The 11,641-nt window shown below is 61.7% G+C and overlaps 1 protein-coding gene across 1 annotated transcript; it reads right to left on the bottom strand.

Annotated features, from left to right (window-relative positions):
• Positions 1–577: 577 nt before the first annotated feature.
• OTOP3 (otopetrin 3) lies at positions 578–10,397 on the bottom strand. Its single transcript, XM_054709332.1, has 7 exons — positions 10,260–10,397; positions 5,859–6,275; positions 5,639–5,775; positions 4,631–4,689; positions 4,238–4,356; positions 2,385–3,199; positions 578–1,333 (listed from the first exon to the last, which is right to left on the bottom strand). Exons 1-7 carry the CDS (start codon positions 10,276–10,278, stop codon positions 1,163–1,165), a joined length of 1,737 nt encoding a protein of 578 aa, XP_054565307.1. The 5' UTR covers positions 10,279–10,397; the 3' UTR covers positions 578–1,162.
• Positions 10,398–11,641: the final 1,244 nt, after the last annotated feature.

Genomic DNA, 11,641 nt, shown 5'->3' with positions numbered 1-11,641 from the left:
AGGGGAGGGCCTACCTCCCAGCTTCGGGCGCGACCCCCATGGGCTCTGCTGGCCCCAGGCAGCCACCTAAAGGGGGTGGGGGTGTCCTGGGGCCTTGGCCTGTGCTTGCCAGTGCCCAGTGTCACGGGGAGGGGCCTGGGGCCGCCCTCCCTGGGCCTCACCGCCCCACCTTGGGCCCGGCTGGTGTTTGCACTGGGCTCAGGGAGATGGATGGGCTGCCATCTCCGCCCTTTCTTCCTGATGGCTCAGCGGACCCGCAGGCCTGGGGACCTGCAGCCATGCCACGGCCCTGTGGGAGCCAGCTCCGGAAGTCACCTGGGGCTCGGAGTCAGAGAGGGTGTGCTTACAGGGGTGGGGGGGTGAGAGCACTGGCCCCTCTCTCCCCACCTCCTCCCATGACCAGACAAGACCTGGTTTCGACCTCTGCTGGCCCAGAAACAGGACCGTCCCAGCCCCACAGCCCTGCCCAGGACGGTCCCTTCCCACCGCACCCGAGTGAGCCTGTCCCTGGGAGCAAATGCCACGCAGCAGCCCGAATGTAATCAATCAAACAAGCAGAATGAATGTAATCAATCAAACAAGCAGAGTTTATGGCAGCGGGAGAGGGCTGTTAAGCCCTGCCTGGCAGCTAATTAATGAGCTCATTAGGTTGTGGGGGGAGGAAGGGCAGGCTGCCTGCCGAGCTGTCTGCTCCCAGGGTGCCCTGGGCCGCGCTGTCTGCTCCCAGGGTGCCCTGGGCCGCGCTTGGACCACACGCCCTTCCTCCAGCAGGAGGCAGACCCCAGAGGCCTGGCTGGGTAGGGGCGCCCCTCTCCAAGCTCCCAGACTCAGTCATTTAGGGCTAGTCCTCCCAGAGTAGCTGTGGGGCTTCCTGGGAGCGGGGGGGAAGGGGAGAGTGAGCAGGGGCAGGCATGTGCCCTGTCCTCAGTGTGGGCATCAGAAGCTCAGTATTCAGGCTTTGCCCTTGGTCTTGGGCTGTGAACAGTAACCCACTCTCCGCCCCCCAACTCCCCTTAGCCAGGCTCTGGGGAAAAGGAGGCGTTGGGGGAGCCCCGGCTGCACCCAGTGCCCCCTGGAATGGGGCATCTGCTCAGACTCTGGGCTACATTTCCCCAGCCTTGGCATTTTGGGGTTCTGCCAGGGGTGGGTTCCTCGGGCAGCCTCAGGCCCCCAGGTAGACCTCCACCAGGCCCCCCACAGAGTGCATGCGGTAGAAGACGCCCAGCGGCAGGCCGAAGTTGACGATGGTGAACCACGCCCGGTAGCCATAGAAATCCTTCTCCAGCCCGTTCTCAAACTCGGGGTGTATGCCAAAGGCCGGCATCATCCACAGCTGGGGAGGGGAGGAGAGGGGGCACTCGGCTCAGGGGAGGCAGGCCCCGAAGCCACAGCTCCTGCAGCACGTCCTCGCCCGTGGCCTTCAGAGCCAGCCCTGTCCCTCCTGACCCCTCTCACCCACACCTCCCCTGAACTCCGACGGGTCCTGAGACCCCCGGAGCCACCACCCGGGGTACCACCTGCTCTGCCAAGCTGGGTACCCCAGTGCCTTGATCTCAGCCACCTTCTTCTCCTGCTTCGTTCTTCAGCTGGTCTCTGCCCCTCGACCCCGGCTCTGCCTCCGTCCAAATCCTACCCGTTTCCCAAAGCCCAGCTCAGACTTCCATGGAGCCTCCTGGGCCGCTCGGGCCCACACTTCCTGCCCGGAGGCCGGCTGCTCTTGGGGCCCAGCCAGGCCTTGTTATCTGCCTGGACCAGGGGTTTCAACCCCGGAGGGGGTTTCCAGCGCTCTCCTTACCACCATGAGCTCCAACAGCCCTGAGTTGCCCAGCTCTGCCACTTAGGCGGCGGGGCCTCGGCAGGTCAAACGACCCAAGCCTCAGTTTCCTCGTCTGTGAACCAGGACAGCAGTAGCGCCTGCTGCATGGTTACCGTGACGACCCACGAGATGCTGAGCTATTGCCTGGAGACAAGGACATGGGACGGAGCGACCATCCTCAACATCTACCGGGAGCTCTTTCTGACCTCTTCCTTGGACTGAATTCAGCGGAACAATTCGGCAATTCCCCAATTGTTCCCCTGCTGTCTCCCCAACTGGACGGGAGCTTCCTGAGGGTAGAAATCTTACACATCTGTTTATGAAGTGCACTCGGCTGTGCCGTGGCACGCTCATTCGTGCCAGGTACCCTGCAGGGGGCTGGGGGCCACTCTCTGCTCTCACGTGTCCTAGAGCTGGTTGGAAAGAGGCATGTGTCCCTGACAATCAAAGGGACAAGCCAATCCCCCCTGGGACAGTCAATGTGCACTGAGTGCGCCTTGAACCATCCCTTCCTGAATGAGGCTCTCTGGGCCAGCTCCGCCCCTATGCCTCCCCGGGTACCACTCACTGTGATATTGCAGAGGATGAGGAAGAGCGAGATCTCCTTGAGCGCCCGCCGCTTCCAGTTGAGGTGGCTGTAGGAGTGGATGTAGGCCCGCGAGGCCCGCCGCAGGTCCTGGCCCAGCTCCAGCAGGGAGCCCCTGCGGTGGGGCTCGGCCTCCGGCTTCTCCGCCGGGCCCCCGGGAGCCGCCTCCCAGAGCGGGCGCCGGTGCAGGCCCTCGATGATGAAGAGGTTCTGGGCGATGTGCTGCAGGATGAGCAGGACCGAGTAGGCCAGGATGAGGCGGTTGAGCAGCTCGTGGGGGCGCGTGGCCACGATGGCCACGATGGAGAAGTAGGAGATGCCCATCTGGCCCAGGGCCGCCCCCATGAGCAGCACCACGTCCACGCTGCGGGTGGGGTTCTTGAGCGTGTCCAGCTCGCGCTCCTCCAGCCCGTGGATGGCCGTGCCCGCCAGGCAGGCCAGGCTCATGCTGGGCAGCACAGCTGCGTAGAAGGCGTAGTAGAGGGTGAAGTACTGGCGTGCGATGGAGGGGCCGCTCGCTTCAATCTGGAAAATCACGAAGACGCACACGCCCGCCACCAGGGCCAGCAGGCCCAGCAGTGGCCCAAAGATGGCCCCGTGCAGGTGGAAGGACGGGGCGCCCGGGTGGGCGCTTGCGTGGGGGGCCAGGCGGCGGCCCACGTTCTTCCACATGACGAAGAGCACAGCACAGCAGATGAGGCAGTACTCCGTGCTGAAGGGGTAGAGCATCAGGTAGCCCTTCCGGAAGACCTCGCACACCGTGGCGTTGAGGCACAGGCAGGTGTTGGTGTCGTTGCCTGGGAGAGAGAGGGAGGGAGGGAGGGAGGGAGAGAGGGGGCAGGTGGGCCTGGCTCGGAGGAAACCAGCTGCACAAATCAGTCCCTTTCATCCCCTGGAGTAAGCCAGAGGTGGAAGGCACCCAGCCACCCACTTCACAGGTGTGGACACTGAGGCCTAGGGAGCAAACTCAGAAATCACAAATTACAGGAAGGTCATTCCTTTACCGAAGGATTCCAGGCTTCCTGTGTCAAGCTTATGTAAAGCATGTGATGCCTGGGTGATGGGTATATCTTGTTCTACTCATCTCTGTGTTTGAATTTTTATTAAGAAACAATCTCGGGTGGTACTTGCAGAAAATTCTCTCGGCAAAGCCCCTCTGAGAAACGTATGCAGGGGGTAGAGTGAGCACAGTGCGCAGGCGTGCGTGACTTGGGCGGCAGGTGTGTAAATGCACGTGTGTGTATGTGCTGGGAAGGCCTGGCTGTACACAGGGCAGGAAGGCGATGCCCCCTGGGGGGGCTGTATGCACACAGGTGTGGCTGAACCCCACAGACAGGGATGTGTCCACGCAGGCTTATGGGACACCGCCTCTAAGGGGCAGACCGTACAGGCGGGGATTTGGCACGTGGAGCAATGTGGGGGGGGGTTTTCTCCCCAGAAATTTGCCGTCCCTTCTGATATGTCCAGGCACCCCCAGTTGTACTAGGAATCATGCCTTTTTGGTTTGTTGCAAGTAAAATGCAAACACCAGGGGTGGGGCGCTTACCTGCCCTTATCAGTGAGTAGCTCAGCCGGGCTTTGTGGCCAGCTTGCTGACAGCTAGATGGGAGCCTGGAGTAGGGGTGCAGGGTGCCAGCACCCGATGGGGCAGGCACAGGAGGGGGCAGGTACTACTGGCAAATGCCTGCGTTCTGTTTAGCCATGATCCAGCCTCTGGAGATGGCTCGAAACTCTACAGACTCACTGAGCCTCGCCCGATGGAGGGAGTGGGGGTGTGCGTGTGTGCGCGCCCACATGAACCATCCAGCGGTGGGGGTGGGCCTGGCTCTCCGTACCTGAGAACTTCTCCATGAGGGCACTGAGCTCCGCCTCGATCTCACGGTGCAGGGAGTCATTGGTGACGGCCAGCACCCACATCAGCAGGTTTGTGGCCAGGGTCAGCATCAGGCCGCACCTGGGGGAGCAGCCACACGCTGCCCACGCCGCTGGCCGGCTCCTGGGGTGCCCAGCCCTCACCGCCACTGCATCTGGGGCGGCCCCTCTCTCCCCAAGCCAGATCCCGTCTGCTCTGGGACTTCAGCTGCGGCAGCCCTAGCGGGCGCCTGGGGCCACTCCCAGACCAGCCGGCAGCCCAGGGCCACCCTGTCGGGGAAGCTGCGGGGAGCATGCACTAGTTGGGGACAGGGAGCCCCAGGAGCTGCTGGAGGGAGAGAAGGCACCCCTCTTACCTCGTGAAGTTGGTCTGGACCTGAATACAATCCTTACAGTGTTTCCAGAGGACCCAGGTCTGAAAGAGACAGGGCCTTGAGCCCAGCGGCAGGGGTGGGGCGGGGGGGAGGGGTAGGGGGGGACAGAGGGTGTGCCCCAGCTGCTCGTGTGTATTTTCAGTGGAAGACACAGTGAGGAAACCTGGGTTGAATCCTGGCTCGTGTTTCCTTGCTGTGTGGCTTTGGGCCAGTGGTCAGATGTCTCTGAGCCTCAGTGTCCTCAGCTCTAAGAGGTGCTTCCTAAGAATGCCTGCTTGTTGGGGGAATAAAAGAGATCCCGCAAATGAAGCACAGTGCCTGGCGCAGGACAGGGCGTCAGGAGGGAGCGGGTACTCAGCATTGAGGGTGCGCCGGGATTTAGGTACGTGCACAGCGGATGTATCTGCAGGTGTCTGCGCGGCAGGGACACGGTGTGTTAGTGCAGTATATGTGGGTGTGCATGGAGGAGGTACGCAGGCAGGCGTTTGTGGGGAGCCGAGGTGTGTGTACATACTCTAGGCCACGTAGGGATTTGCCCGGGAGGCTTGTTTCCAGGCATAGGTTGGGATGTGTGTGCTCGGCCTGGGCAGGGACAGTGTGTGCCCGGCCTGGGCAGGGAGAGTGTGCCCGCGGCCCGGGCAGGGACAGTGTGCCCGTGGCCTGGGCAGGGACAGTGTGCCCGTGGCCCGGGCAGGGACAGTGTGCCCGTGGCCTGGGCAGGGACAGTGCGCCCGTGGCCTGGGCAGGGAGAGTGTGCCCGTGGCCTGGTCAGGGAGAGTGTGCCCGTGGCCTGGGCAGGGAGAGTGTGCCCGTGGCCTGGGCAGGGAGAGTGTGCCCGTAGCCCGGGCAGGGAGAGTGTGCCCGTAGCCTGGGCAGGGACAGTGTGCCCGTGGCCTGGGCAGGGACAGTGTGCCCGTGGCCTGGGCAGGGACAGTGCGCCCGTGGCCTGGGCAGGGAGAGTGTGCCCGGCCGGGGTGGGCGGCCTGTTACCTGGAGGCCGGTGAAGACGATCTCCAGGGCAGGGAAGATGAGCTCCAGCTGCGACTTGCAGTGGATGTGGCTCACGTCGTAGCCCACGCGGAAGACGTTGAGGCAGACGGTGCAGCTGCCAAAGAGCAGCAGGGAGCCTGGCTGGACCAGCGGCCATTGGCACCTCCCTGGAACGGGCCGCCCTCCCACCCTCTCCAGCACCCAGCGCCCCCATACTCACCCCGCACCCAAACGGGCCCCGCGTGAGGGTCCCGGTAGAGCACGGCGTGCGGCCGGCGGGTGGTGCCCGCCACGTAGCAGAGGAGCCAGAGCAGGGCCAGCGCCTTCAGCACGGCCAGCAGGATCCACACGTCGCCCAGCGTGACGGCCACGTTGTTGAAGATCATGCTGCAGATGAAGGCGCCGCCCAGGAACGCCACGTTGAGGGCCAGCAGCCCCGAGAAGAGCTGCCCGGCCTTCTGCGCCTGCCGGTCCCGCCGCAGCAACAGTGAGAAATGCCGCGCCAGCCAGGACTTCTGGCCCGGCGAGGCGGGGGCCCCTGTCTCCTCGGCCTCCATGGCCTCTAGGTTCTCCTTGGCCGGGGCCGCTTCGGTGTCCTGTGCTCCTGTGGAGGCCACTGGTGCAGCCTCAGCAGGTGCTGGGGGAGGAGAAAGGGTCCTGGTTGGCTGCCGGGCTGTCCTGGGTTCAATGCCACCCCTGCCCCTAACGACTGTGTGCTGTAAGGCAAATTAAGCAACCTCTCTGGTCAGAACATTGGGAATTACAGCAGCTGCCCATCTACCTTACAGGACCCTGGCCGTCCAAACAGACCAGGGGCTCTGGAAACCCTCTGTGCTCCACATTAACACAGACGATTTCCACGGGTTTGAGGACACCCCTCTCCGCCCCCCCCCCCCCCCCCGCCTGACTCAGCGCCTGATCCTGAGATGGAGTAATAATGTCTGTCTAGGGAGCCAGGCAGTCTTCAGAGCTGTAACGTTTTTGCCATCAAAAGGCAGCTCGTGCCGAAACCGGTTTGGCTCAGTGGATAGAGCGTCGGCCTGCGGACTCAGGGGTCCCGGGTTCGATTCCGGTCAAGGGCATGTACCTTGGTTGCAGGCACATTCCCAGTAGGGGGTGTGCAGGAGGCAGCTGATCGATGTTTCTCTCTCATCGATGTTTCTAACTCTCTATCCCTCTCTCTTCCTCTCTGTGAAAAATCAATAAAATATATTAAAAAAAAAAAAAAAGGCAGCTCGTGCTCCACTGACTTCTGGGAGGAAGTTCACTCCCGAGTGAAAGAGCGAGTAGGTGTCCCCTCTTGCTCGGACTCTGATTCATGGGTAACGGGCGCCGAGAGCAGTGATGGCGAACCTATGACACGCGTGTCAGCACTGACTCGCGTAGCCATTTCTGATGACACGCGGCCGCATGCCGAGGATGAAACATTTGCTGCTCCTGAGGATGAAACATTTGCGACTAGAGTCTTGGAGTTAGTTTTTTCCTCAAAGTGACACACTACCCGAGTTATGCTCAGTTTTTTGGCGAAGTTTGACACACCGAGCTCAAAAGGTTGCCCATCACTGGCCTAGAGTGTAGTGTTGAGAGGGCTCTTGAGGCCGAGTGTGGGCTTGGTGGGAAAGAACGCTGTGGTCGGAAATAGTGCTCTATTATAAACACTAGAGGCCCAGTGCACAAAATTCGTGCACAGGTAGAGTCCCTAGCAGCTGCTGGTCGGGGCCTCCCTTTGTTTCCTGCCACCCCCTGGTGTTCAGCGCACATCATAGCCTGTGATCAAACTCCCGGTTGGTCGAACTCCCAAGGGGACACTTTGCATATTAGGCTTTTATATATATAGATATGAGTGTATATGAAATGATGGCCTCTCCATCCCCACGTATTTCAGTAGAGAAACGGGCATGCTCCTTGCTTCTCCCCTCACCGGTCCTCCTCTCGGGCCCCAAGCCTATCCATTCCAGCCCACGAATTGCTCTTAGATCTTTCTTGACCTCGACCACTGCCCTGGTCCAGGCCCCCACCCTCGCTCCTGGACTGGTCTCCCTGTCCACCAGGCCTCTCCCCTACTGTGAGCCCTGCAAAGGCCACGTGTTGCCTTCGCATAAAGTCCGCACTGCCTAGCGTGCCCTCTCACAACGAAACGAGGCAGAGTGTGTGCGTTGTGAGCTCGTAGCGCGGAGGGCTCGAGGCAGGGTAGCTGCTGCCACTTCCCGGGCTGGCCTTGACTTCCATCTCCAGCACTGCCCTCGGACTCCCTGGCCCATGGGCCGTGCCATCCTGCTACTGTTCCCAGAATGCCCTGCCTTTGCTCACCTCCCTGTCTGCCCACACCCCACACCCTGCCCTTTGCTCATAATGCCCCCTTCTTGCTTTGTAGCTGACTGCAGCTTGCCCTTCAGGACTCAGAAGAGCCCCACCTCCTGTAAGCGGCCTCCCCTGAACCCCCCGCCCCCTCCAAAACTGGCTCAGGTGCCCGCTCTTGGCGCCCCCACCGAGCCCCAGGCTTGTTTCTGGAGCCTCGCCTCTCGAACTCTGTGTAATTGGTTGTGCTTTGCTCTGTCTGTCCCTTTGAACTTGGAGCTTCAGAAGCTTCATCTTCTCCCACTCTGACCACCAGAACACCCTCATCTCATTTGGCTCTAAAGTGTCCCCATTCTCCCATGTACAGCCTGCTTGGTATTTATACCTCTACTCGTCTCTCCTGGGGCAAATAGAATAATCAAACATGGGTAGTGGTTGAGGTCAAGAAAGATCTGAGAGCAATTTTAAAGGTTCTACAGGATTTCCTCCCCCTTCCCTAGTCCTTCCAGTCACCCTCGCTCCACTTCTGCCCTCTCCCTGTCGAGCCCCCTCGTCACACTCCCCACACCTGCCCCCCACGTTCCTCCATGCCCAGCCAGAGGGATCCGCATTTCTCATGTGGTCTCCTGCCTCCCACCACTGCCCCTGGAGCCCACTGTGCTTTCTGCCTCCCCTGCTTCCCTCCACGTGATTCTCACCCATCCTCACCACCCACCTTCAGGGCCTGGGAAGCCTGCTCTCTCTGCCCAAGAGTGGGTGTGCATTGCTGTGGGTGTGGCTGGCTCCCCTCAAGGCCAGGAGCTCCTCCAGGGCAGAGAACAGCTCCTGCTTAAGCCAGACCCCCCCAAACCTGGCACAGCATGGCATTCAACCAGTGTTTGCTGACGACTCTGGCATTTTTCCGGGGAACTTTCAGCACTAGAGCCATGGACAGAGACCCTTCCCATGAAACCTTTTCCATCTTCGCCCAGACAAAGAGATTTTTTCTGACGATCTTTATCTTTCCTCCTAGTCTCCTCCGCCCAGGTTGAGCAAGCCTGACTCCTGGGGACACACCCCTCTGCTCCTTTCTCCCAGGCCTAACTGCTCCATCTCACCTTTCCCAGAATCCCCCCCATCTTCCCAAGGCCTGAGGATGAGGAGCCCCGATCCTGACATCTCCTACCTGCGTGATCTTGGATAAGCTACTTAGACCCTCTGTGCCTTGGTTTCCCCATCTGTAAAGCAGATTACAACTATGGAATATACCTGGTATTTAGTAGCTGTTCAGTGACGATTTCTTGAATGAATAAATGAAGAAATTAATGCATAATACCTAGGCCAGAGGGGTTTATAAAAATTAAATGATTTAATTTATGCAAATGAATGCAGACCAGTGTCTGGCACAGAAAGCTCTCATTGTTAGCGATGTGAGCATTTTCTTCCAGTTCCTTCGGAATCCCGGGGCGGCTGGAAGGGTCGGGATTGCTGGTGAGTTTCAGTGGACTGCAAGCGTAGAGGGGACCCGGGGGGGACAAGGTTGGGGGTCCTCTCTTTCCAGGGTCCTCAACCTACGTCCTCGCCCTCCGCCCGCAGGGTTCAACCCTCCGACAGCCGCTAGAGGGAGCCCTCAAAGTGGTGGATTCTGTCCGCCCAGGGAGAGGGTGACGGGTCCGCGCAAAGGGGTCGTGGGAAGAGGGCAAGGGCGCCCAGAACCCACAAGGAGGAACCTGCCACCCTCTGGCACGCCCTTCGGCGCGACGCCAGCCCCAGGGCGGGCCCGCGTAACTGGTTTGTGGGGCACGGTCAGAGGCAGGTGATGAAAGCGGCGGCCGTCGGGGCGCGGCGCCCAGCCTGGAGCGCAGCGTCCGCTCCGGAGGAGGCCGCTGAGCGCGGCCGGGAGCTGCGGGATTTCTTTCTGAATCTTTCGGGGGCTGCGGGGCTGGGGCAGCCGCTACACCTGTTCCTCAGACCCGGCGCCCAGGCAGCCCCAACCCCCACACCCTTTTTTCTGGCCGTCCTTCGGGTCTCCCCTTCTTTCTGCTCCCCCTTTCGGCCGTGCGCACCCGTCCGCGGAAAGGAGGTGGGGCGCAGAGCCGGGGTTGGGGTTGGGGTTGGAGACCGAGAGGGGCTGGCGCTCGAGTGGTTGGCCTCCCCCCAGTCACCCTGCCCTCCCTCCGCAGTCCCTGCAGCCCCAGGTGTCTGAACCCCGGGGCAGCGGGGGTAGGGGGGGGGGACAGAGGAGGAGGTTGGAGTGTCCAGTGGGCCTGCCCGGAATGTCCCGCACGACATCCAGGGGCGCCCCCGCCGGCCCCAGGGCGCCGCCGGGGGAGGGGCGCCTTACCTGAGGCCTGGGCAGGCATCGCTGCCCGCTGACCGCCGCCCGCGGCCGCAGCACCGACAGTCCTTCCAGGTGAGGCCCCGGCGCCCGCACGGACGCCCCCGACGCCCTCCCCGGCGGGACTGCGCAGCCGCGGCTCGGGCTCCCCGGCCCATCGATTTTTCTGTTGACTTTGGGGATGTCATTAATCCTTCGTTAATTACCCCGCCAGGGGCTCCGGCCCGGGCACAGCAGCCAATGGCGAGGCGGCTGGACGGGCGGGCGGGCGGGGCCGGAGGCGGGGCGGCGCCGGGCGCAGGGTCAGGGGACCCGCCGGCGACCGCCTCCGGGGTGGGGTGGGGTGCATGTCCTTAGGTCGCAGTATTGGTCTTGCGGGGGTGCAGGTCACACTGTCCTCTGGCTTCCAAGCAGGGGGTGGAACCCTGGGTCTGGGGTCGCCTTTTCCTGTCAGCACCAGGCGGCCGCAGCCTCTCAGCCACCTTGCCACCCCCTGTCTCAGAGCCCTCTCTCCCAAGTCAGCGGGAACGTGGGGCGAAGAGACCCCATTCTGACAGGGCAGGAGGCGGGTAAGGTGAGAGGTTGCCCCTCCAGCCCTCTTCACGTCTCCGGTGGCTCCTGAGACGTGCCCCCCTCATTCTGCTGGCAGGCATTTTCCTCTGGAGCCCCCCACCCACCCGTGTCCAGTCCTGCTGGTCCCACGCTCTCCACCCAGCCCACCCCACTCTCCACCCAGTCCCACCCTAGCCTGTGGCCCCCTGCCCCCGGCTCAGCTGGCTACCCATCCTCCCCCCTCTTCCAGCTCCTGAGCCTCTTTTTCTCTGTTTGTGGTCTCAGCCCTCTCCCTGCTGAGCCCATCTCTCTACCTTTTGTAGGGGAGTCTCAGGGACCCCTGGGGGGTGGGGGTGCTGAGGGAGAGGAGGCCCAGGGGGTGAAGGTCTGTATCCCCAACTCCTGTTAAACTAGAAGAGCCCTATCCATGCCTATGTTGGAAATTTGGGTTCCTGAAATAGTTCTGCTGTTTGAAAATTACTATTCTTAGTCCACAGGCTCCGGCCCTCTAGCTGTGTGACGTGGGCAAGTCCCATGACCTCTCTGGGCCTTAGGTCCGTTCTTTGTAAAACGGTGGTGGGCTGGGTCCGCACCTCCTAACGTTTCCTGTGTTGGGGGACACGTGGAAAACGTGTTCCCTTGAGGGTACAGGGAAGGAGCGGGCAGCTCGGGGACTCTGTCCAGCCACCCACCTCGTGGTGTATCCCTGGTTTGCAACTCAGACTTGGTTCAACCACTGAAAAGCTGCAGGCCTGAAAATCTCCAGGGGCCCTTCCAGCTCGGACCCCCAAGATCCTCTCCTGTGATCATGTCACGTGGGGTGGCTGACACAAGAA

This window comes from Eptesicus fuscus, chromosome 20, assembly GCF_027574615.1.
Source record: "Eptesicus fuscus isolate TK198812 chromosome 20, DD_ASM_mEF_20220401, whole genome shotgun sequence".
Lineage (NCBI taxonomy): Eukaryota > Metazoa > Chordata > Mammalia > Chiroptera > Vespertilionidae > Eptesicus > Eptesicus fuscus.
Note: the sequence above shows the minus strand (reverse complement) of the source record. Positions and strands in the feature narration are given on the sequence as shown.